The sequence below is a fragment of the Nicotiana sylvestris genome, chromosome 8, assembly GCF_000393655.2.
Source record: "Nicotiana sylvestris chromosome 8, ASM39365v2, whole genome shotgun sequence".
Lineage (NCBI taxonomy): Eukaryota > Viridiplantae > Streptophyta > Magnoliopsida > Solanales > Solanaceae > Nicotiana > Nicotiana sylvestris.
The window spans coordinates 205,295,441-205,323,243 of NC_091064.1; the positions used below are offsets into that span (position 1 = coordinate 205,295,441).

A 27,803-nucleotide genomic window follows, 5' to 3' on the forward strand; every position below is an offset into this window, starting at 1 on the left:
GTCCAAATGTGTATATTCATCTGAATGTTTGTCCTGTGCCTTTAGTTCGTAATGCGTTTTTGGTCCCTCTAATTTGTTAATATGTGTTTTTAATTTGTTATGCTTTTTGATCATATTAATAAAAGTAATTCGTAAGAAAAGGAAGGAAAAAAGGGAATAAAGGACCTAGTAAGAAAAAGACTTTGCAGAAAATGTCTGTTAAAACCCAGAAACCACAAAATGCCTACATATCCCACATTTACCTCCTTGAATGAAACTTGAGAAAATGATACTGTATAGCCGTTGTAAAAATAATAGTCAAAACAATGTATAAAATTTATATTCTTTTATATATATACACACATTTTGTATGTTATATACAAAAATTATACAAATTTTATACACTTTTTCGGTTACCAAATATAAATAGTTTCCGGCGCGGGCTAAAAGTGATAATACCCCACCTTTCTGTAAAAATTGCACGGGGCGCGCTATTTGGTCGCCCCCATTTAACCTATACCCATTTTTTTAAAAAGTTTTAATTTGTATCCACTTTTTAAACAATTTCAGCCCTTTTTCTCCTCCTCCTTCTCCTCCTTCGTTTTCTTCTTCTTCTTTCTTCTGCTGCTGTTGGTGCTGCTATGAAACTTCAGTTCATGGGATGATTGCCATAAATATGTTTATTAGATTATTTAAAAATAAACTATATTACGTAAGTTAGTAGACAATAATTTGTGAATATTTCCATGTACGTAAGTTAGTAAACAATGATAATTCTGTTCTTTTGACGTTTATTGTTTCCAACATTTATGATTTAGATACTGTTGACAATCTGATTATTTATCTAGTATGTTAGAAAGCTTTTTCAAAAACTTCACCTTATATAGTGCTGAAGTTTTTACAAATGAACTAAATAATTTAAGCATCTTCTGTTAAAGTTTTTGAAAAAGCTTTATGACAAAACTAATGAATCCAGAACAAAAAAACTTCAGTTTTTAGTGCTGAAATTTTTACAAATGAACAAAATAACTTCAGCATCTTCTGCTGAAGTTTTTGAAAAAGTTTATCTAGGACAAAAAAACTTCAGCTTATTTAGTGCTGAAATTTTTATAATTGAACTAAATAACTTCAGCATCTTCTGTTGAAGTTTTTGAAAAATCTTAATGACAAAACTAATGAATCCAGGATAAAAAAAACTTCAGCTTATTTAGTGCAATTACAAACAAAAACTTCAGCAAATAGAGAATAAAACTTCAGCTATTATGCTTAAGTTCAGCAATTACAAACAAAAACTTCAGCAAATAGAGAACAAAACTTCAGTTACTATGTTTAAGTTCAGCAATTACAAACAAAAGTTTCAACACATTTGTTACTTCAGGCCCGTCTACTAGAATGCTGAAGTTTTGCGTGATTGTCTTTGCTACTTCAGCACCGTATGCTGAACTTACGCGAAAAAGTGGGTACGCTTGTATTTTTTTTTTTTGCAAAGTGGGCACAAGTTAAAACGTGATCCAAAAAGCGGGTATAGATGCAAATGCCCACCTTTCTTTGCAGCATACTTGAACTTTTAAATAATTTTTTTAATATAGAAGTTGGTATTAAATTTAACTCATGGAAATACATAGAAAGAAAAATGTATTCCAATTGAGCAGCCATTGAACAGGTTGATTTTGACTAATTTGAGCAGTCATGTATTCCAAATTATTTACCCATATGAAAACTTATCAAAACATAGAAAGAAAAATGTTGGGTTGATGGAATAGATAGAGTCATGATAAATCAAATTTAGAAAGAACGAATAAACAAAAGAAATATGATTTTGAGTCGGGCAGATTGGATTATAATCCAACGTTTAGTCCAAAAAAAATTTGTAGATACATTATCACCCAACTTGATTATTGGTGCTATACACTTAAACACCTATATTTAGGTTAACCCGCCCATTTAACACCTCATTTGATAAAAAAAGTGTAGGTTTAGGTCCACATATATTTATTGCAACGTTCATCTTGTCCCTTTACTTTTTTATGATTTATGTTAAAATTACTCTAATTCTGTTATGAAATAAAAGTAATTTAGTAAAACATGAATAAGAAATAAAGATAAAGAGAAAGGAAGAGATTTTCTTCTTCAATTGTGTGCATTTTCCTATCTATTACAAGGCCTTTATATAGGCATGAAAAGTGAAGAAAATATGTCATGGAATATGTCATTGAACATAGAAAATATGTCATTGAATATGTCATTAAGCATTTGACATGAAGATCATGGAGGAAGAGTAGACATCCACCATAATATGATATTTATCATAGCACTCCCCTTTGGATGTCCATAAATAATGTGCCTCGTTTAAACTTTATTAGGAAAAAACCCTATGGGAAAAAAAATCCTAATGAAAGAAAAAGAGTACACATATTTAGAAATACGTCTTTTGGTTGCCTCGTTAAAAACCTTGCAAGAAAAATCCGGTGGGACAAAACCTTGTAAGGGAAAAAGAGTACACCGCGTATTAACTCCCCCTGATGAGAGTACCAGTTCACATCCTTCAGCCTTCGCATCTCAATCTTGTACACCAGTTTCTTGAAGGTTGACGTCAGTAGAGATTTGGTGAACAAATCAACCATATTATCACTTGAACGAATCTATTGCACATTGATATCACCATTCTTTTGAAGATCATGTGTGAAAAATAACTTTGGTAAAATGTACTTTGTCTTATCTCCTTTTATGAATCATCCCTTCAATTGGGCTATGCATACTGCATTGTCTTCATACAAAATTATGGGTAGTTTGTCACACTTCAAACCACATTTTTCTCGGATAAGATATATTATAGACCTCAACCAAATACATTCTCGACTTGCTTCATGAATAGAAATTATACCAGCATGATTAGAAGAAGTAGCCACGATTGATTGCTTAGTCGATCGCCAAGATATGACAGTGTCTCCATATGTAAACACATAGCATGTTTGAGATCAAGCCTAGTGTGTGTCAGATAAATACTCTACATCGGCATAACCAACAAGATCGGGACTGCAATCATTGCCATAAAATAAGCCCATATTGGTAGTCCCTTTTAGATAACACAATATGTGTTTGATTTCGCTCCAATGTCTCCTTGTAGGAGTAGAGCTATATCTTGTTAAGACATTAACTGAAAATGTTATGTCACGCCTTTTAGTGTTAGCAAGATACATTAGTGCATCAATTTCACTAAGATATAGTACTTCAGGACCAACAAGTTCTTCATTATTTTCATGAGGTCGGAATGGATCTTTATTTATATCGAGTAATCTCACAACCATCGGGGTATTAAATGGATGTGCGTTATCGCTTTAAAATCTTTTTAGTGTATGCTGATTGATTGATAAAAATTTCATCTTTCATATACTCAATTTGTAGACCAAGACAAAATTTTGTCTTTCCAAGATCTTTCATTTCAAATTCTTTCTTTAAACAGTTTACTGCTTTAGGAAGCTGCCTGGGAGTTGTAATGATATTTGAATCAACGTACACAAAGATTATAACAAATTTAAATCCAGATCTTTTATAAAGATACAAGGACAAATTGAATCATTTTTGTACCCTTCTTTCAAGAGGTACTCACACAGGCGATTATACCATATGTGCCTTGATTGTTTCAATCCGTATAAGAATTTTTGAAGCTTTATTTAATAGATCTCTTGGAAACATTAATATGCTTCAGAATAATTTTAATCCTTCAATGATTTCCATTATACGCATATCAAGTTTTCATGTATTGCCACATTAAAACTTGAAATAATTATATCCACCATAAGAGAACATGTCTCCATATAATCAGTGTGAGGATATTTACTAATTTTCTTGTGTCACAAGTCGTCTTTATGTCTATCGACATGAACTTTTTGCACAAGAACACATTTATACCTCCATTAGCTTTATACTTTCAGGTGTTGGGACTATCCGCCCAACTTCACATTTTTTCAAGTGAAGTCAATTTTCATTGCGTATTTTTCATTTGGCCAATCATTTATCTGTCCAAAATTCATGACAGATTTGAGCTCAATATCCTCGTCAATATTAATAATATTGAGCATTATATTATGTTAACAATATCGTCGACGATCATTTTATATCGGTTCAATTATTACACAATAAAGACATAACTTATTGAGATCTCTTTATCTCATTATTTTCAGGTACCTGAGCCTCTCACATGAGGTCTTACGAAGTGTTATGTCGTGGTGCTCTTCTAGAGCACTTGCCTCCTTATTATGACCATTTTGCCCCTCTCCTTCTTCAAGGAGTTTTATCTTTGGAACCGATTAGTGTGTTACGCTTCATGCGTGCCATAGACTCTGTCCTTCATGAACTTTATTCTATTTGGAGCATTAACAGCTGAAATATGACATTTAGCTTTGGGTCAGCAAGTGCGTCTGGCAATAATTTATAAATTAATTATCACTTGAACTTCAAGTTCATATTTTCTTGTACGAGGATCTATATTTATTCATAATAATTCATTTCACGTATCACTTTCTCAGCTATCCATTTTTTCCCCCTAATGTTGGGATCACCAACACATTTCTCAACCTTCTTTGGGAACCCATCTTTGTGCATTGTGGTGGCATAATTAAATCATATAGCACATTCATATTTCTATATAGAAATTATTTGGTTCCTGACCCTGAACCGATTGTGATAGGGAGAAATTTTCATAACTTGGCTAGATGCGTACAAGTGCTGGTGTATATTAAATAATACATCTCATACCAAATTTTATTTTTGGGAGTTTTGTTCTCATAACCAATGATTTAGCTATAATTGGAGGCATACAATTTCCGATAAATCAACTTGAATTTAAACCAGTATTATCAAGATAAATCATCATAATTTATATTCTGGAATTGTGCTCTAATAATTTGAGCAAGCAATCTTGCAAAAAACCAAACTGCAAGTTGATAACAAATGCACATATGACCATAAAATACATACATCTATTAAGATCATATAATAGTAAATGGTCCACATGGCAGGTGACTGGGCCCATATATATATATATATATATATATATATATATATATATATATATATATATATATATATATATATATACACTTTTTATTCCTTCCAGAAATCAAGTGATTCAATCCCAACCTTTAATTGGTATATCATGAGAATAAGCAGTACAAGAGAATTCTTGAAGAATCTTCTATTCTTCAATATATGTCAATGTAATTCTTAATTAATTTTTTGCATCATAATTGAACCGAGATAGTCAATTGATCATGCCAATTAATATTTGTTTTAGTAAACCTCTAGTTTACTTGTGGCATATGCTTCCAGCATCATTCTTATATTTGTGTAGTACAAATAGAAAGAAGATCGGGTAAGCTTTCATATTTACCCAGTATAATTATAGAAATATGAAGATATTCAATCTTCCTTTCATTTATAGTCTCAATATGCCAATCACTTTGACTTATATATTTGAAACTCAAAAGTTTCTTTTGAGACTTTACAATATCAATGTCATGAATAAGTTTATTCATCCGAGTAGTAACAAATTAGTTTTTCGGAGTTCTTAACAACTTTTGTACTATAAAATCTTTTATCATACCATTCATATGGTAAATGTCTCATTCACGGATAAAATTATATCATAATAAATTGTCATGGTCAAAATCATCATAAGCAAAATCATTTCTTGCTTTAACTTTGCCTTTAATAACTTTTATAAGGCATGACAAAATAATATTTGGCGTACCACATGTACGCGACCAATGACATATTCATGTAACCACACAATAATATTTATTCTCTTTATTTTACTCAAACCTCCCTTGGAAGTGAGTTGTGTGGTATTCATATAATCATGAATTGCATGTCTTTATTCATTGCTTTTATCACATATTGTCACATTCAACTTTAGGAATGAGTTTGCATTCTCAATGCTTATCACAGGTCACATTCTCTTCAAGGAATGGATCATAATCAGTGACGTGCTTTATTATTTTCATACCAATTTGATGGTAAGCATTGCCTTCACATTTTGAAGGACTATTTTGAGAACCCTTATTGTTCTCCTTTTATAATCATAGTGATGATTATTATTATTTTGATATTTGGAACACCCACGTTCATTGTTCAACCACTTGTCTTCATTGAAACTTATTATGCACTGCTATCACATTTACTTCAAGAATGGAGCAAATCAAGTAGTAAGTCAGTAGCAAGCATCAAGTAGGTCATGGATACTCAAAAATACATCTTCTAGTAGTCATACTAATCATTGTTTACTTTCAAATGATACGACCATAAATTATGAAGTATACTTTCTCAATAGCTGGTTTGTTTTCTAAATATCAAAGAAGTAATTAATCAACCTAGATAAAGATGTGAAGTATTTCTTGTTTTCTTCAAGATGATTTATGCTTTTAATCAGTATGATCAATTTTATTTTATTTTTTATTCCTTTTTTTTTGTACTATATGCAAGTGTAAAAATCCAAAAGGAAAAAAAATTATTCATCCAAGTAAAAGAAAATGTTTAAAGCGGCAGGACAGATTGAAGATAGTTAACACATAAATATGCATAAGACAATTTATATAAAATATCCTTGGTTACCATGACATGCATCATATCAACAATTAACTGCTACTATGATTTTCACATATAGAACTTCGAAAATTTTATTCCATTCATGTGATATAAAAGATGTAATATTAATATGTGCTTATGCAATACAGGTGTAGTACGAAGTTGTGTGCATATGAGATTTTAAAGGAATGACAAGTATAAGATAATCATACCTTCTTACATTTCATTACTTACCATATGTAGTTTCTCTTTACATTTAACCATCTGATGATATGTATGGCTTCTAATTATAATCTTTCCGGATGTAGGAAAATTTTTGTAGATATATATATACAATTGGTTAGAGACTCGTGCTGATAACGTGTTATGAAATAAAAGCAATTTAGTAAAACATGAATAAGAAATAAAGATAGAGAGAAAGGAAGAGATTTTCTTCTTCAATTGTGTGTATTTTCCTATCTATTACAAGGCCTTTATATAGGCATGAAAAGTGAAGAAAATATGTCATGGAATATGTTATTGAACATAGAAAATATGTCATTGAATATGTCATTAAGTATTTGACATGAAGATCATGGAGGAAGAGTAGACATCAACCATAATATGATATTTATCATAACAAATTCTTTCTTTTTGACATATTTGAACACTAATCTAGACATAGATGTATAGTTGCAAGCCCATATCTAGAGGTGACAATTTTAGCCCAAATCCATTTGACAAGCTCAATTCGTTCAAGGTTGGGCTGGTCTTGACCCACCTATTTAATTGAACCAACTCATTTTGACCCAACTCATTTCAACACATCTAAAGTTGGGCTGATTTTAGCCCAAGTTAATCCTTGAGTAACTTTGTTAAAATATCTTTAAAATAATTTTTTTTGTTTGATATGTTATATATGACCATAACAAAAGAAAAAAAGTCGTATTTGATAATTAAACAATTTATAAGAAGAAAATACACATTAATTAAAGTTGAGAAATTTTCATAAAACACTATCTTTTGGTAGTAATTAGCCATATATAGATACCATTTGCTATATTATGAATTATAGATACCTTTTGTGTGGTTATAAGATGTATTTGATGTATTTAAGCTATTGTATTCATGAATACAGTAGCAAAAATAGGCGTGAATCAGGGAAGTCCAGCTAATCAGTTATTGTATTCAAGTGTATTCGACTGTATTCATAGAGTGAAACATGAGATTACAGCTAGACAGATTATTGTATTCAACTGTATTCACGGCGTGAAATAGGGGATTACACTGTTTTTAAAATGGAAAGTGAATCAATTAACATAATAGACTCCTAATATAACTCAACAAATTCAAATAACATAATACACAAATTTTGTATTTTCAGTTATAAAAAAGATTCTCAACCGAAATATACCCCAAAAACCTAGCAATCTTCAGAAAAATTATATAATACATCTGAATACATAAATTATATTAATTAAAAAAAAATATGAATACATTCATGGCATATAGCGAGACAGTGAATATAATAAAATATATATAATACAATGGGATACATTGAAATACAATGAAAAAAAGTCAGTGAATACAATGAATTATATGGAATACAACGAGATACATTGAATTACAATGAAAAAAAAAAGACAATGAATACAATGAAATAGATGAAAATACATTGAAATATATTAATAGAAAATCAAATTGCTCAGCCCAAAACTCCGTCGTCTTTGTTCAAGAACAAACCTAATTTTCGGCGAATCCGCCGTTCACCGAAAGCCGGTAGTGAAAACACGACCCAATGGAGATTGTGGAGAGTGTGAGGATTTGTATGGCAAAGGCTCTTGATAAGGCTACTGTTCATGGACATAACGTGGATAGTGGACTCAAAACTATTGGGCTTACAAATCAGCGAGAGATCAATGGATGTCCGTACGAGTTCTATTTGCAGGTCTTTTATCAATTTCCAACTTTTTTCCCGTTTCTTGATTTTGAACCAAAGCCAACTTCGTTATCCGATCAGAATCAGTATCTGTTTTTTTCCTTTAATGCATACACATTTATTGAGAGAGAGGAGATAACCATGGAGAAATACTGGCGTTGAGAGAGAGGGGGTGGAGAAAAATATGAAAGAATGAGAGAGAAAAATAATACAAACAGTATTTTATGGCTTAAGAGTAGAAGGTAACCATAAATAGATATTTGGTTATAAAAATCAAAAGGTATTTATAGAATATAATTTTTTAAAAAGGTATTTATTTAAAATAAATAAAGTATCGACCTTTGCTATAGGAGGTTAAAATTCCATTAAAGTTTGATGAGAGTTGGGCGGGTTGGGCTATATGACCCAAATTTTAGTCCAACTTGATTCAGACCCATCTCTGCCCAAGTTACTTTTGGGCGAGTCGTAAATATGCCCACTTATTGAATTAACTAATTTTGACCCGCCTAAAACCAGTCCAACCCGTCAATTAGACACCCCCACCCGTATCTATTCATCTCTACGTTTATCATGTCTTTAATTGTACTTCGTTATACTCTCCTGTCAAATTAATAATTCCAAAACAATTATGCCCCCTCTGCTGGGTAACACTTAACATGTCCTCTTGACTCTTGTAGTCCATTATACACATTATTTCAATTATATAATATTTTTCACCAGACATCAATAAAAAATAACACAAAAGTTGAGCCATAACTCGTTCTTTCACTATATTCAAGCTTTTTAAATGCTATTTCATACCTAGATCTATATATAGTATGCCCACATCTATTCATCTTTAATGTTTGTCCTGTCCTTTACTTCATTAGACTTTTTGCCATCAATAAAATAAGAAAATGACTTTGCCCACTTGCATTTGGTAGCTTGTTTTCAAAAGAATATTTCATCTTCGTTTCTCTTTCTGATATACAATGTTGGAAAAATGACATTATATAGCCGTTTTCAAAATAATAACCGAAATATATATATATTTTTTGTATATATATACATTCTGTATGTTATATACAAAAATTATACAAATTTTATTCACTTTTTTGGCTAGTGAATCTAAATAATTTCTGGCATGGGCTAAAAATAATAATACCCCTAAAATATCTATAAATCTAAAAATCTTTTTCATAATATTGTCGAAATGGGCCATAAATTTCAGATATAACCCATGGGCCAGCCCTAAGCTGACCACAAAAATAAGGAGAAAACTACCGGGAGAAATTCAAAAATAGCCAAATTTACAACTGGTCGTTCAAAAATAGCTCAGTTTTAAAAGTAATCGAAATTTAATTACATTTCATGTAAAGATAAATTTGAGTGAAAACACTGTTCAAAACCCGGAAAATACGTCAGTATATTATACTGGAGTTCCAGCATAAGTATGCTTGAACTCCAGCATATTATACTGGAGTTCCAGGATAAGTATGCTGGAACTCCAGCATAATATGATGGAGTTCCAACATAAGTACACTAGAACTCCAGCATAATATACTGAAGTTCCAGCAAGTATAATTGTCCAGTATAATATACTAGAGTTTGGAGCACCGGTGCTCCAGTCTCCAGTATATTATACTAGAGTCAGCAAAGTATACTGGTTCAGCATAATATGCTGGAGTTCATACACAGGTGCACCGAATTCCAGTATATTATGCTGGACCGGTCTCTGTTCCAGCAAAATAGTGGCTTTTTTCATTGACTTCGTAAACGCTGACTATTTTAGAATGATCAGTCCAAAAACTGGTTATACCGTGCTATTTTTACAAAACTACCCTCTATAGCCCCTCAAATTTTTAAATAGCTCATGTTTTGTCCTACTTACAAAAAATGGCCCTTCGGCCCAAACGTATTGCATATAGTAGCCGAAAGGAATAATCATGACAACACAAGCGCCTGTAGCTCAGTGGTTAGAGCACTTGTTTCCTAAGTTGAATGTCGCAGGTTCGACCCTCACCTGGCGCGATAGAGCAACCCTTTTTTGCCTTTTTAAATGTACTTCTGGATCTGATAAGTATTAGCTAACAATTGAATGAAATATGTAATGCATGTCATATATGAAATGTCTATTTTTGTATATTTTTTGTATAATAACAGTCTATTTTTGTATATTTTTGTATATTTTTTGCATAGTAACAGTCTATTTTGTATATTTTTTGTATAGTAACAGTCTATTTGTATAGTGACAGTCTATTTGTATATTTTTGTATAGTAACAGTCTATTTTGTATATTGACAGTCTGTGTTGTATATATTTTGTATAGTGACAGTCTGTTTTGTATATATTTTGTATAGTGAGAGCTAATTGTATATAAATTGTATAGTGGCAGTCTATTTAGTATATTTTTATATAGTGATAGTCTATTTTGTACATATTTTATATAATGACAGTCTATTTAGTATATTTTTTGCATACTGACATTATATTGTTGTATATATTTTGTATAGTGACACTCTATTTGTATATAAATTGTATAGTGACAGTATATTTTGTATAATTTTTGTATAGTACCAGTCTATTTTGTAGATATTTCAACTTTTTTCATAGTCATCTCCTCTGTTCTTCCTCTCATTGAGCCACCGACGTCCATGGCTGTCACAGTTGCCGAAAATGGTAACAAGATCGCCAGAGTTTTAAATTTTTAGCCAAACATCTTCAAAATATTATCTACATATTTACAGAAACTATAAGAGAAAATCAGAGAAAGAAGACAAGGATGTCTCTCTCGTTGCTACACACTGCTCCTCTTGCTTTCTTCTTCTTCTTCCCTATAGGTTGCTGCTACTGAAATATGTTGATGTACAGGAACATATTCAACTCCAAGGACACATTTTCTTTCTCCATTTTTACAATTGTTTTGCTTTTTGTTTTTTCTGTGCTGCTGGTAACAGATGCTTGCACACACCCCTTTTTCTTTTGTTTTGATGTTGATTTAACGGGTAAAAGTCCAGATCTTCTTAGATCTGGCCGATTCTAGGATTTTCCGGCGTTTTGCTGTTGTTTTAACGGGTAAAAGTCCAGATCTTCTTAGATCTAAGATTTTCCGGCGAGGGAATTCGTTCAGTGAAGTTTCCGGCTAGCACTTGTCATTATTTTTAGGCTATGACTTGTATGGGTTAATTTATGGGCTACCGGATGATATTTGTTTTGCCCGATGGGCTATAAATGAAGTTCTCTAAAAAATAAGCAGCTCATCTCCCTCTACTAAAATCATTTTGAGATTTTTCTATATAGAAATGACACCAGATAGCCATTTTAAGGACTGCTATTTAGGAATTATTCAATGGATTTTGAATTTTAATTTTTCAGTTTAATTTTCAGGACACAACGTCTTGAAATTAAGATTTTTAGTTTAAATTTTTAATAAAAAATAAGTACAAAATAGCAGCTCTAAAAATGGCTATTTGTGTGTTTTCCCCTTTTTCTCTTGGTTCAACAATAAGATAGTTCAAAATTCCTATATGTTTTTTTTGACGATGATATTCATACGCTTGCACGGCTACTTCAGGCCCTTTGGTTATAGGGATTAGGGGGTTAATTAAGTTTGTCCAACATTTGGCTGTAGGTTAGGATGTCAATGATTCGGTTCGGCCGATTATTTTATAAATTTATACCATAACATTTTTTCGGTTATTCCATTTTGTATAATCAAAATTAGACTTTTGAAATCGTGCCAATCATCTCGATTTCTCTTCGGCATCGGTGCTTTTAGATTAATTTTTTGATATTTTTAAAAAAAACGTCATGTAAGTAGGCGTTTGGGCATAAAAATAATAATTTTTGAAAAGAAAAAATAGTATTTGGAGTTAAGTTGAAAATAGGTATTTTAGAATTTGAAAAATCGTGGGATTACCTATCCCATATAAGAAGTGAAATTATAATCTATAATCCTAGTATAACCTTGTCTTGAGCCAAACGACCCCCAAGTACCCAACTAGCAACCGCAAGTCTACAACCAATCGCTATAACAAGAACTTAAGGGTCGTTTGGTTGTAAAGAAGTTATCCCAGAATTAATTATTTCGGGATTAATTATCCCGAGATTAGTTATTCTACTTTTTCATGGAGATAAAAAGCACTATAAACCCAGAATAACTAATTCCAGAATAAATTATACCGTATTTTTCTACCAATCAAGCATGGGATAAACTCCTCTTAAATTTAATCCCGAAACTAATTATTCCTTTCCTGTATACCAAGAGGGCCCTAAGTCTGCCTCTCTTGGTTGTTATACCTATGTGTTAACACAGTCATTCCCTTGAATACTAGATGGTCCAAAATCTTATCCTTTATTGACCATTGAATGTCTACCAAAATGTTCACAGCCAAAAATTGGAAAAATAGGACCATTAAGAGAACTTTGGATTTTTTGGGTAAAGGAGAATCATTGTTCTTTGTGTATATCTCAACATGTGTAAGCACTATCTATTTCAGGTCTTTACAAAAGCTATTGTGCTCTGTTCATTTCTTTAATACATTCAAATTTTTGCTATTTTATTTTCAACATAGAGTACAAATAATAATAATAAAAATAACCTAAACTAATGCCTAGCCGCAGAAAGATGAAGCATAATGAAAAATGGGATGAATTCAACACAAAATACAAGCATGATCAAAACAGCTTGATGCATATGTAGCAAAGAAAAACTTCTCCAGTATGTGCTCCATCGTTGGTCGACTCTTGCAAGATTGTCTCTTCATCCTAAAATAGCCTTCAGGATTCTGGATTGACTTATGTCAACTCGGAGAACTATCTTTAAACAACTAAAAAATTTGGGCTGTCGCGGACTGCCTGCATACTCCATTCCTGTCCTACAGAATTCTCCATAATACTCTGCTCAAGGGTTTGTCTTTAATCAGCAAATCTACAAATCTTCAGGTCCCTGAAAAATGTACCACATTGCCTTTTGATATTTCTTTACAATCAGGAGAAAACAGGCATGAAAATGCATCAAGAACGGCTCCCCAGTTTAACTATACTACTAGCTACCTGAATATTTTGGTAATTAAGGGCAAATTGTGTGCCTATGATGGAAACAAAGATAATGAGATTAATATAAACATGATATGATCGATGAATCTGACATGTTTCAAGAAAGTATTGAGTCAGGATAACAGTGTTTGATGAGGTGATAAATAATGGGATTTTTACACGGTATTGCCGCCCCCAAAATAATAGCCGTCACATGTATATCTTTGTGTATAGAATACATATTTAATACATAGTCATTAGTCTGTATATTTTTGTATATTTGGCTAGCGACTGTAAATATTTTTGGCCAACCAGTGAAATGTGTTAAGAGCTCTAAAAACATTAGCTAGAACCGAGCCATATCTTGGCACAAATTGATCATGTAACTAGAACCGAGCCATATCAAAATGGATGTCTTGACATGAGAATGGTAACATTTATGAAAAGCAGTTTCTCAGAACTTATACCTTCTAAAACATCAGGATCCTTCAAAGGAGGTGAGGAGCTCTTGATCAATCTCACCAAAAATATTTGGGCAGCCATCCCAAGTACCCGTCTCCCTCGCCTCCCAGTAACCACCGGTATACCGGAAAGTCCCATCTTCACCTTCTCTTTGAAACCATCGCGGTCTCCAACCATTCTCTTGTAATTTCCTGGACTGTAAGGTAAGAAAAAGAGCTTTATTTAGACTACAATTATAAAGATTCATAAATTGATACTCCAGCTTCACGGTTTTAGAGAACCAGGAAAAAAATTATGGGGCCTGAAACTCCTAAACCCAATTAAAAGTCAACAGAATCCAATCCGTCAGTCCAATACTGTTCTCTAAATAAAAACATGGTGGGAGAGATTGATTGCATATAATGTAAGCCTTCAGTGTTAAATTTTGCTTCCGGTCAATTATGATATAAGGTTACAAGTTCCTAGTTGTTCAAAATTAATGCTTTCTGCAAGTTCATTAGGCAGTCATGTCGCGTCCACAGAAACTATTTCTCAGAGTAGAGATTCAGAAGGAAAACAATAAAAAGTAACCTTAGTAAGTGAGCTTGATTATACTATCTAGATTCTGGTAGGTAGTGATACTGTGGTAAAATTGATAAATTCAGCTCAGTAAGGCGATGAGTAAGATATCACAAGATCAGCTCTGAACCACATTCAGTCCTGTAAGACTTTGAAATAGCTGTGCATTCTTAAGGAAGGTATATAGGACCCAAATTTAAGAAGCTAACTAAGCCCAAGGATCCAACTTTGCTATTCCACTCATAAGAGTGACAATTCCAACGAGATTGTCAGACAAATTTTGAACTATCAGATCGACAACAATTTTGAAGACTAAATAATATGATAACACTCAAAAAAGAATGAATACATAGAGAAAGATGAGGAGACTCAAGTGGAAGCAAACGTACCATTCTCTGTCGTGTTTCTAACCGCAACTTCTCCGAATTTGCCTTGTCGTATTCCCCATTTTCCAGATGTCGCTGATCAGGTCTGAGTCTTGAATCTGTAGGTGGGAGCTTCTCCTTTATCCGAGATTAGACAAGCAGATTAGCCAGGCTATAAACGACAATTAGCTGAGCATAAAAAGGAAATTGATCTTTCACGAGAAGATTTCACTAACACACTGTTGTACCTTAAGTCCTGGTGTTAACTCATTCAGTGTAATTGCAAAAGAAGACAAGTTGTATCGAGTTAGATTTAGGGGTGGCTTATTCCTTGTCCACAATAAAGATGAATCAGATGAATCCTTAGGCTTGCTGGTCCATTCTCCATTCATATAGTACATGCTCTCATTCCACTTTCCGAATAATGTGGCAACTTTCTTCCCAGAGACATCTTCAACAAATCCATGAACCTGTAGAATTAGTTTGAATTTTGAATTATCCGACCAATAGTACAACAAAATCTAGATGTATAGACATAATAGTAATCTGGGGAAGAATAGACAAAAAAAATATTTTCAAGTTATTTACAGGATTTCTCCTCATTTACCTGATGAGGATTACGCTCGATAATGGATGGCTCTTTGAACTTGAGCTTGCATGAGTACTGGCGATTGCCACGTATATGCATTATTCCATGATGATCACAGTATATCTTACCAAGGATAAGATTGTAGATACTTGTCGTGACCTGAGGATATCAAAGTCTCAAATTAAACAAACAGAACGAGAACTTCAATAGCAACCAAACTAACTAGTAAACTGCTAAATGATCAGCAGCATGAAGTTCTGCCTACCTTGCTCCACCGGAAGATCTCCCCATCATCGAATTCTAAGGTAAGTGTTCCAACAGGATCAAGTTGAATTGATCTTCCCCAAAATTTTGACTTAAGATTACTGTCAGCCCAGAATTTCCATCCTCTACCTTCACAGTGACAGGCAATAAGTGTTGGGTGGTGACTAACCTGTTTCAAGAATTGGCTAATTACTATCATATATATCAACTCATTGCAATCAGAGACTTAGTAATAAATTCCAGCTACAACTTCCCCTGTTCCGAATTAATTCTTTATTCAGCAAGTTAAACTACCAAGTGTGCCTATTTATTTTTCATAGCAATTCACTTTGGTAGCAAAAGCTAAGAAAGTACAAGATGTTTACTCTTGTTATGATTCTCTGATACTATGTTTATCTCTTCTATCATAGAAAACTTTCCATACAATAAGCTCCCTCAAGCTTTGTAAGAAAAGAAGTTGACAGAGTGAATCCCCACACTGTAGAAACTTAACATGGAAAAGGAACCGGCAATGGAGTTCCGTGACCGACCTAGTGTGTTGAAAATATGTTGCACCCTGCAGTCTCAAACCATGTTATGTCCAATCCTAGATACACTACAAATAAGTGAACTCCAATCTATATTAGACAGATTTCTGGAAACAAAACCGATACAAGTGGTGTAAGTATATGATATAGGTATATCTAATTTTGCTAATTCTTAATGAAATATGGAGAATCCGTACAAATTAGCCATAGTCATAGGACACCCTTTTGACATGGCTACATCAAGGTAGATGAAGCCGTGAAGGATCCAAGATTCCAATGCTTTAGATCATCTTACTCAGATTGTAGCTGCTCATGTAAACTACGAAAGGGCTGAAAGGCTTCAGAAAATTGTGAAATATCTCTAAGAACGTGATTTATGTCATAATATCGTAATGTCTCTCATACACTACACAACAAAATAGAGTTAACATAGCTTGTAGGTTTACTTAAAGCATCCAAAAGGCCTGATAAGATCTAGGACTACTGGCATTGCCATGAATAAACATATACGTTACTCAAGGCCAGCTCATCAACCACTAGGAAACTTTAAAAAAATTATCTCATTGTGAACATTATCTCAAGAATGTTTTGAGTATGGATTATGCGCAAATTGTTACTGACTAAGTTTTGCTAACAAAATAGTTCTGCAAGGGGAAGTTGCATACAAAAATATAAACCTAGTATGTCTACAATCAATTCAATAAATAATAGTACTATTTATTCTTGATAAAGTACCTTCTCAGAAAAAAAGCGGATTCCTTTCTCAGGAAAATCAGCTTCATAAGTTTCTCCAAGCAAAGGATTGAAAGGTTTACAGTTCCGGCCTTCGGTTGAAGCATAACCAGAGACAGCAAAAGCAGCAACATTTAGAATTCTTAAAAGGCTGTTCCCCTGGAAGAGCAAGACAATCCCAAAGTTGTCAACATAATGCTATACATCTAACCAAGAATTGGAAAACTCACTAATAAAGATGCCTACTCCTAGGGAGAGAAAAGAAGTTTATATAAACCTTTAGGGGGGAAACAAGACACATAGAGGAATAAAAGCAACAGTCGTGCTTCAGCACAACATACAAAGTTACAAATTCGGCTCATACCCGCAATATCAAGTCTTGAAGCTTAGCTGCCATGCGAAGACTATTAAAATATCTCGATAAGATTATAACTTGTTATTCATCAAAATAAAAGTTTATAATTTGTGTTCTGAAATAATTATTCCAAAAAAGAGCCTGATAAGCACCCTTTTAAATAGAAAGCAAGAAGGTGAACACAATTTCCTAGTCATGCTCTCTTAGTAACAAGAGGTGAAACTATTAAAGATCGTACCGATTTTCCATGTTCGTATGCTCTATCTAAGAGATATGAGTACTCTAAATCTTCGAAGCACTTTTGCAGGGACGACAATGGCTCATTGAAATACACTGGCAGGCAAACTCGTGTCAGATCTTTCCCGACATTGTCTTTGATCATAGACCAAAGACTAACCCCTTTCTCTTTTTCAATTGGATCCGGAAGCTTCGTTCTGCGTGTAACTTGTGCAGATGCATCAATGGAATTGCTTGCCATGTGGTCCACAACTACTGACCCACCAGATAAATGAAGTTCAGAGAAACATTCATTTGCGTCAAGATAATTGGCTTCCTCTTCATCTGACGCTTCATCAAGCTCTTGTTTCTCAATATCATCGGACGATTCAGTCGTACTCCATTCTGAAATAAAATGTAAGAGGTCAAACAATGTGCATACACCCAACACTTCTTCCACATAACAATTTGTACCTTTTTGACTAAGAATTCATAAATTTTCAAACTGAAAGGGTCTCATAACTTTATTGAGTTGTTTGACCAAAGCTAACACAAGTTTGCAGGAGTAATGTACAGCTTTCAAACATTTAAAGATATTCAATATTTTGTATTTAAGATACTAAGCTCCTTTAGACGAAATCTCATGAGACTTTTCATAGAGCTATATCTATTTAGGCATATTCTTACCATTCTTTGGTGTGCCCATAACTGATTTAGCTACCAACAGATCATGAATATATATTTGTGCAACTTTTACTTGACCATTCTAACAGAAAGAAATTATATAAGTGAGATAACTGCAGTTGTCTGTTATTGGGTTAGTACAAGACATACATGCGAATATCTGATGTCTCCCCCCTGTAACGGTTGATAATGTTTTAGCAATGCCAACTGATACGTAATTCTTTTCTGAAATATTGCAAGACTATTATTGTATTAAGCAACTTAGCTTAATACAATCAGGAAAAGGAAATACTTCTAAAGTTTCAATTTATATAACACTAGCCCAATTTAGGGACATTTCAGAATACGTGGCATTATTCCACAAATAATATTATTCTACATAACTTTCACAGCTTTAAAGATTTCAAAATCATTTAAAATTTTAAAGTGATAATTTCTACGTCAAACTAACCTTTTAATCATTACTCTAATATTTCTTCCACTACCATAAATACAATAAATATTTTAAACTACAATCTTATATTCTGTGTTCATAAACAATGTAATATATAATATGTGTGCGCAATTAAAAAGTGTCCAATAAACTTTAAACAGGATGTACTTGAGCAGGAGAGATGAGAATCAATTTAAAGAAGTTACACTTGTTTGCAGCCACTAAAATTATGCCAAATTCATTGGATATTCAACTTCCACCAATATACAAGACAAATTCAGCAATCTTGAACATATGCTGTGAGGGCACTAACTGAAACTATTTTAGTGAGTGTGGTGGAATTCCAGTACAACGTGAGCAAGAAAAAATTGGTGAAAGAAGCCAGCTGCAAATACATTGCTGAACCTCTAGCTCTTTACAACAATAATGAAGTCAGAATAATGAAGTGAAATAGAACTGAATAATGAAGCCATAAATCAGAAAATCTATTAACAGAACTAAACTGCAGATAGCAAGAGATTTTTTCCCTCTAACAACTGCTAGTATTTCTGCTGCAATATTCTTCAGCAAAAGGGAATATTTACCGGAAGATAACCTCAAGATTTTACACACAATCAAGTTATAATTCATCTAATCCCTTAGGCCTAGAAAGCAGAATGTGCAATGATTTATGAATGTGTTGTTTAGTAAATTGTACTTGTACAGGTGGAAGTAGATCAAGCATATGTATAACATACCGCTGTACTTGCCACGCCCTATACTGGAGAGTTGCTTCATCAGTTGGAATTCACCATCATGAACCCCGGAAGCTTCAGCTTCGATATTAGCTGCCTTCAGAAGCAAAACTTACGCAAGTTAGAGATAGTGGAGCTCATTTTTACAGCAATATACAAATCATGGAAAAAAAGTTAAACACATGTAACATGACCGCATGAAAATTAATATTGATCAGACGTCCGGAAACAGTACTTTATGTATTCAACTTAAATAGGAAATTCAAGCAGATAAATAAACTTAATAATATGACTAAACTAACTTTTTTGTCCTGCAATGTTAAGTTGCTCGGACTCGGGTGTAGGTGTCCGATACGGGTGCGTATCTAGAGGTTGGATCCTTCATGATCTAAATTTTAAGATTCGAGGGTACGGATACGGGTGCGGGGATTCAGCTAAAAGTAATTCAAATATCTAAAAACGGAGTTATAAAAGTATGTCTAAATTATGAAATATTATGTGTAAAACTTTATAAGGTATTCCGAGAAGGAGAAAATATTGATCAACAGGAAAATTTGAGAAGGAGATAAAAGGAAAATGGCTGACAAAGAAATTTCTATATACAAAGAATTACATTTTCTTCAATTTCACCCTAGCGTTTGTTTTGAATTCAAAAATCATGTATCTGTCCCTAATTTCTTCGTTGATTTTGGTCAAAGTACCCAAAATTGGTTGACCAGATCCAGTATGGATCCTACACCCAAGTCGTGTCGACACGGGTGCGACACCCAAAGTGAAGAGTCTAAGCAACTTAGCTGCAATGCAACCTCATTGAAAGGTTTCATAAGTGCATAACTGACAAAGTTTACCGGAAATATGGGTAGAAAACTCATGAAAAATTAAGATGGGCTATGGAAAAGGTAGCGAATACAATACATTTGCCTGGTGCTTAACATAAGTCATACCAAACAGACTATTTTAGACGCTTTAGATGACTGTGTGTTAACCTTGTATATGACTGACATAACAATAGGAAAGTGTAAGTCAATTTTTCTGCTTTTTTTTTGTGTGGTCAGTAACGAATACCGGTAGTCAATTCTAAAAAAAACAAGAGATTTGCAACAGTCGTTCAAATTAATTCTGAAGCAGCGAGCAGGTCATACAAGATAAGGTGAGCAGGTCATACAAGATAAGGTGTTATAGTAGATGAAGATGTTACGCAAACAATAAAAACAAGATGGTTGAAATGGAGAAGGGCATTATGCGAAACATAAAGTGAAAGATAAGTGTGCACATTAGGTGGAGAAAGTAATAAAGTTACCTCCAACTGACTTAATGTGTCCAGCAAATTGGAGCGCTCGTCACAAAGACTTTTAAGTTGTCCTTTTATTTCTGAAAACTCGGACAGCATGATCTGCTCACAGTCATTGACAAGTCCCTCGCCAATACCCTCGTCAAGCAACCGTTTTTTCAACCTTTCAGTAGATATAGATACATCATTTTGCAAAAGGCTGAAATTATCATTTAAAGGTCTCAACTGAAAAAGATTTCTTGTTGATATCAGAGCTTCTATCCAGGCAGCCCGTTCTTTCTTTGAATTTGTTCTCAAATGAAGAGTCTTGGTAGATGTAAATATGTAGAATCGCCTATCATCAGACTTGCTCTCACGGAATGATGAAACCTGTAAGGAATCCCACCCAAACACATGTCAATGGCAAAAGAATTTTTTGGTACTGATGGAATCATTTTCCACGAAAAATGGTCTTTCTAGAAGATATCATCATTGTGGAGATAGGTTGGTGAGCGTAAAATATTTTTCAAAAAAAATTAATACTTAGCAAATAGGAGAGTGTTTTGATGAAAATCTAAGTGTTAATTAGAGCAGATAATATGAAGTTAAACGTCAAGTATGTCCCGTAATTTTAGGAAGTCATTTTCCTCATTTTAATGGAAAATATTTTCCTTGAAAACCAATTTCGAGCAATCAAACACTAAAAAATGACTTCAAAAAACATTTTCTTGAAAATGACTTCCGTCGTACCAAACAAAACGACTTGTTGTGTGATCAGTTTCAGAGGTCAATATCTAGGCAAATATAGGTCAATATCTAGGCAAAGAAAAGAGGTCACTGCTAGCTATCTAGTAGGTAATTGGCAATGTCATTTAAGAGGTTCTAGAGACTACATAGCATAGCATATACTGATATAGTAACAAAGTGCAATAAACTGGGATTAATACATCAACAAGTACGTCAAGAAACAGCTGGTGCCAGACAACCTAGAATAGATGTCATAAGTGCTGACAGATCAACTTCAATAAAGAAGCCAAGTTCTACTACAACCATCTACCACAGTACACACTTGACAGAATAACCAAATTATGATTTGTTGCTAGATTTTCACTACTTTATTGAGTCGAGGGTCTTCCGGTAAAAGACTCTCTGCCTTCACAAGGTAGGGGTAAGGTCGGCGTACATACTAACCTCCCCAAACCTCACTTGTGGGCACTAGTATGTTGTTTTGTTGCTAGATTTTCACTAAGGATGGAGGTGAGGCCATCAGTTCCACATCAACTATAGAACAAGAATATCCTTTCCCAGTTTCCCTTATTCTCTCTTTACAAAAATATATAAAACTTTCTTAAGTTTACAATAAACTCTCAGTCCACTAAACCTCTAGGAAAAAGGATAAAATACAAAGATGATAACTACAGGTACAGTAGAGAAAAATGAGTTAGAGATAGAGAGAGAATCCACTATTATTCTTTTGGTTGCTCCCTACTATTTTTAATGAAGAAAATAACACAACTTTTTGTAACAGCAAAAAATGAAACAAAACAAAGAAATCAAGGAAACAAACAAATGGATACTAACTAAGCGATCACTCCAAAGTTTTCTGAGAAAAACATGGAAGAAAAAAGGTCTGATTTTTCTAAGAGAAAACTCCCAAAAAAAAAAGCATTTATCTAAAATGTGACAATGTTTGTCATAGTTTTTTACCATAAACGTAGGCCTACAAGAATAGATGATTCTTTTAGCCTTATTGTGGCCTATAAAACTTCCCCCATTTCCCTTTCACCTGCTGATGTGACCCGTTATGGGTCAAAATACCGCAGTAAAAATGGAAAACTAAGAGTAAAAAACAAATTATACACTTGATTAACCACCGGACAATGCAAAATTGATCAAAATGAACCAAAAAGGCTCGGATATCTAAACAAAATATCACAATAGAGGGTAAAAACAATCAAGAGTAAAAATTCTGAATTCAAGATTTTGCTAATTGTAGAAAGTTTTAATCTTTGTACCAGTCACCAAAAACGACAAAATCCACACTATCCAGTTTTTACATCAAAGTTTTCAACTACTACTACTACACCATTTATATTACCTTGAGGTGAACAATGCCGACGGATTTTCTACATTTACGGCGGCTGTTGTTACCGGCGGGGAGGTTACCGATGAGTTTGACGTCATCACCGGTGATATGGTCAGGGCGGCGATTCTTCGAATATGAAAGTATGCCGTTACGAAGAGTAAACCAACGGGATCTCCAACCTTTATGGTAATTAGTCCACTTGTACAAGATTCCGGCAACATCGGATGCATTAATGATGTCAGATCCATTAATATTGGAGTAAACTACGGCGGAGCCAGTCCGTAATAACGTCGGCTCCGGCGACTGGTCTCCGATCTCCGATGTACTCTCTAATGTTATACAGCAAAGTGGATGCATTTCCTTTACACGCATTTTGATCCCACGGCCCCAATTATTAATTTTTTTCAATTCAACTAATGCCAAAGATCAATCCGCATTTTTGAAAATTTACAAGAAAATACACGACACCCACTTAGTACTTATTACATGTATCTATACAGAGGATTTTGTGTATAAACATGTAAGTGTAGGAAAATGGATGTGGGGTTACGTTGTGGAGAAGGACTTGAAAGAGGTTTAGAACTAAGGGAATATTCTTGAAGTTAGAGAAAAGAAATAAAGAAAATAAACAAATTTTGTAGTAAAAAATTGAGTCCTTATGGTTTTATATAAAACAATTTAAATAGAGTTGTAGGCAAGGTAGGGAATCAAGATAGTGGCAGAATAGTCATTTCCATTTACGCCATTGAAGTAGACTTTGAAACAAAAAAGAGAGAGATAGAGAGAGAGAATGTATGTTTATTGTTTTTTTGTATGTGCGAAAGAGAAAAGGGTGATGGTTTTGGAATTGTTCACGGCGGGGGGACGGTGGTGTAAGGAGGCGATTACGGCGGAGCGCGGCGGAGAAGGGGGAAGATCAATGGTGGAAATGTGGAAAATGGTAATGGAGAAGGAAAGAGGAATTGATGGGGAGGGGGTTTTTAAATGCCACTTTTACTCTTCTTTGTAATCATCTGTCTTGTCAAATATCTTTCTGCTGGTGGATTTAATTTTCTATTTTTCTGCCTCCCATTTATTATGAGTAATTGTTTTTTGCCTTTTCTTCACTTTGTAACAAATTAATAATGCATCCATTAAAAGCAAATTTTACCTAACCACTAATTTAAGAGGGGAAAAGAAGGATGTTTAAAGTTCAGGAGTATTGTACCATAATGCTTTAGTAGTCGTACCATGATTTTACCATATATAATTATGGTGTGCAATTGAAAAAATAATATATAGCAAGAAAAAATTGAGTTTACATTATGTAGGATATTCATCTAAGGAAAGGTTGATTGCGTTAGAGTTTGATTTTTCTATTTATTAGCGAAGGATAAATTGAATGATTTTGAAGAGAAGTTTCAAAATAGAAATAAAAGATTTCATTCAAGAACAGACTTCACGAAAAAAATGATAATTACTATACTTAATTTGAAATGTCTATCTTTTGCCAACTCTGCAATCATAAGTTAACATATTGATTTTCTTTTTATTTACTTAACCTGTAACGTGCGAGACGGATTTTAAATTTTTTTCTATTTTTCATACAGTTAACATTTTTAATTCATTTATATTGTAAAACTAGAAAAGTACAACAGTTAATTTATTATGGTTCTAATTAAACAAAAGCAAACTAATATTATTAATATGTTTAATATGATTTGTTAATATACGCATGACTATTTTGAAACATGAATATGGTGATTAAACATTCTATAATGTTGATTCAAAGAAAGCATACAATTAATAAGAAGCTTAACTTATCGGATTAATATTAAAATCAGGCTTAAAGGAGGACTTTAGGGAAACAAACAACTTTTTTAATCTGGTATATAGTTCCACTTATAGCAACTTTTGTACAGCCAAAACTCCTCTTGCCAACAGTATTAGTATCTAGATATAGAAATGAATTTTATTTACATCCTGTTATGAATTGTGGAAGCATTAATTTAGCAATGGTATATATGTATGCTTTGCAACAAAGTTCTAAAAATAACAACAAATAGGGTATACAAACCAAACCGGAAAATCACACCAAACCGAAAAGTCAAATCGAAACGATTAAAAAATCCGACTAAATTTGGTTTGACTTAATTTGGTATTGAGTAAAAAAAATTCGAACCAAACTGACATATAAATACATAATTTTATATATACTTTTAAGACTTTTCATAAAAAAATTAAAAATACCTAGAAATATTTGCGATTCTCTTATGAAATATAATTTTTAGTTAAATATGAAGTGCTCTATTTTTATTAGCTTTAAATAATGGGTTGTATGATCACTTTCTTATCAAGTGTTAGTGAAATGCGTCGATCTCTTTGTTCTTCCATATTCATATGTCAAGATCTATTAAATTCTTAATCTTTTTCGAATTTGAAGTGGTATTTCGATAAATTAAAATCAAATAGAACATATCATTATATAGGTATCATATTGATTTTTATGTTTAATTATTAAATTCAGTTAATTGAAAGTGTACATCAACAAAAAATATTGTCAGACGACTAAAAAAAATAACTATTATAAGTTACAAAGAAAATTCTCTCATAAAAATTTGTTAATAGATCGAATGTTTGTTAATTTTTTTAATTTTTACTAAACTTATATTTACTTATAAAAAATTTAAACAAAGTAAGGTTGAAATAATATTCGTGTAATAAAAAAACTCGAAAACCCGAAAAACCCAACATAAAACCGAATTTATCCAAACCGATATAATTGGTTTGATTTGACTTTGATAAAAACCGAACCAACTCGGTTCATGTACACCTCTAACAACAAATATAGATTCAAAAAATATATTGTCCAATTTTTTGTATAAAAAAAATATATTAAGTAGAATGTGTTGAATGAATGTCCAACTTTACATCGTGATATAGTGTACTTTTTTTCAACTTAGTTTAATGAACACGCAATCTGAGTACTACATTTTGAATGATTCTCTCTTCAAACGAAATTCACAAGGTGAAACTTTCCAAGTCTTTTCTCTCTTTTTCAGTGATCATTTTAATACGGAGAAAGCAACAAAGAAAAATTATGTCTAATGCAATTTTCTTGGTCCGTAAATAATGAAGGCCAAAACTATGTAATTGACTATTCAATACCCTATTATAGTTTGACAAAGAAATTATAGCATTCTTAATATATTTTAATCAGTGTATCTACAAATTGATTAATAATTCAAAGTCAACTTAGGATACCTATAGTGAGATGGAAAAAGTTAAATATAAGGCTCCAAATCGGTTTGGTTTTCTTATTATTGTAGAAGTAACTACATATTTTTTTTCTTTTTGCTTTTTGTTCCTTCCGGGTTTTTCTTCTAGAACAACTAGGAAACTATTATCCTACAATTTGGGCAAAACATTAATTTAGGGGAAGAAAATTTTCATTTGTCTCACACTCACAATTGGCAAGCTATAACCACTAATTCTGCACTCTAGTAATATAATAGTACTAAAAATAATGAAACATCAAAGAATTGAGGTCATTAGATGTCATACAGAAAAGATTAAACTTCTACATCGTATTCATCGTACAACAACTCATTCTTGTGAAAATCATTCTTTTCTTTTGTAAGTAAATGAATTGATATTACACTCTAATATTTCCAACTAATTTCACATGATATTTTTTGGTCTTCTCTTTATGGTTATCATAATTCCTCCATCGGAAACTTTTAAAGTAAAAAAATGAGTGTTTTAGAATATCTCACGTTGATTAAGGCAACAAAGTGTAATCTTATTTGTATATGATTTTAGATTATACTTGTTAGGATCGAAAAAAAGTCAGGTGTCATGCGGAAGCTAGTAAGCAATACTTGAACGACGATAAATCAGACAATGAAAGAGAAATATATCAAAAAGGTCACAAACACTTAACGTGGTTCGGTCAATTGACCTACGTCCACGGCGGAGATGAGCAGTCTACTATATAAAAAGAGAGTACAAAATATCGAGAGAACAATCACACGAAGATGCAAACACAAGCGACACACTAACACTTGTCCGTAAAGTTCTCTCTCTAAACACGATTCTCAAACCCCATATGACTACAGTGTAGATGCTGCGAAATAAGAAGGATAGATCTTTAATTTATAGAACTCCAAACTTTTTCCTACAAGAAAAAGGGCTAGCCAAAATGTTGGAAGAATTATATTTTACTTCTAGGAAAAGAAAAACACAATTATGGTAAATATGTTTTCATTTCCTTCAAGAAATAGGAAAACTAATTATGGTAAGAAAATATGGACAAACACCTAACAATTCTCCACCTTGGTCAGAATTTTCTGACAAAATAAACTTGATCCACCTTCTTCACAGAGCCTTCAACATGCTGCATCTCCAAATTTTCACCACAAAGTTTGTCTTAATGTGCGTAGCACATCGGTCAAATTTCTTTGACAAAAATTATGATTACTGTCAAATAGAATGTAGCTAGCTAAATCTGCCAAGATGAACCTGTCTTGAGCCTCGCTCTGATACTACCTTTTAGGATCAAAAAAAGTCAGGTGTCATGCGGAAGCTAGTAAGCAACACTTGAACAACGATAAATCAAACAACAAAAGAAAAATATACCAAAAGAGACACAAATATTTAATATGGTACGGTCAATTGACCTACGTCAATGGCGGAGATGAGCAATCCACTATATAAAAAGAGAGTAGAAAATATCAAGAGAACAACCTCACGAAGAGGCAAACACAAGTGACACACTAACACTTGTCCCATAAAGTTCTCCCCCTAAACACGACTCTCAAATCTTATATGGCTACATTGCGGATGCTGCGAAATGAGAAGAACAGATAGAACTCCAAACATTTTCTTACAAGAAAAGAGACTAACCAAATATGGAAGAATTATATTTTCTTTCTAGGAAAAGGAAACACAATTATGGTAAATATGTTGTTATTTCCTTCATGAGATAGAAAAACCAATTATGATAAGAAAATCTGGACAAACACCTAACAAATACTCATCTTATGTCCATT

General features: G+C 32.9%; 1 protein-coding gene across 2 annotated transcripts; it reads right to left on the bottom strand.

The window, feature by feature from the left end:
* Positions 1 to 12,870: 12,870 nt before the first annotated feature.
* Positions 12,871 to 23,771, bottom strand: LOC104219122 (oxysterol-binding protein-related protein 2A). Of its 2 annotated transcripts, XM_009769752.2 has the most exons (11): positions 22,786 to 23,771; positions 20,718 to 21,077; positions 19,421 to 19,514; positions 17,589 to 17,971; positions 16,999 to 17,154; positions 15,738 to 15,905; positions 15,491 to 15,631; positions 15,132 to 15,353; positions 14,908 to 15,021; positions 13,966 to 14,156; positions 12,871 to 13,409 (listed from the first exon to the last, which is right to left on the bottom strand). In XM_009769752.2, the coding sequence occupies exons 1-10, from the start codon at positions 23,143 to 23,145 to the stop codon at positions 13,977 to 13,979; spliced, it is 2,178 nt and encodes a 725-aa protein (XP_009768054.1). In that variant the 5' UTR covers positions 23,146 to 23,771; the 3' UTR covers positions 12,871 to 13,409; positions 13,966 to 13,976. The 2 variants fall into 2 exon arrangements, with proteins under 2 accessions (XP_009768054.1, XP_009768056.1); XM_009769754.2 differs by lacking the exon at positions 22,786 to 23,771 and having other exon boundaries at positions 19,421 to 19,510; positions 20,718 to 20,807.
* Positions 23,772 to 27,803: the final 4,032 nt, after the last annotated feature.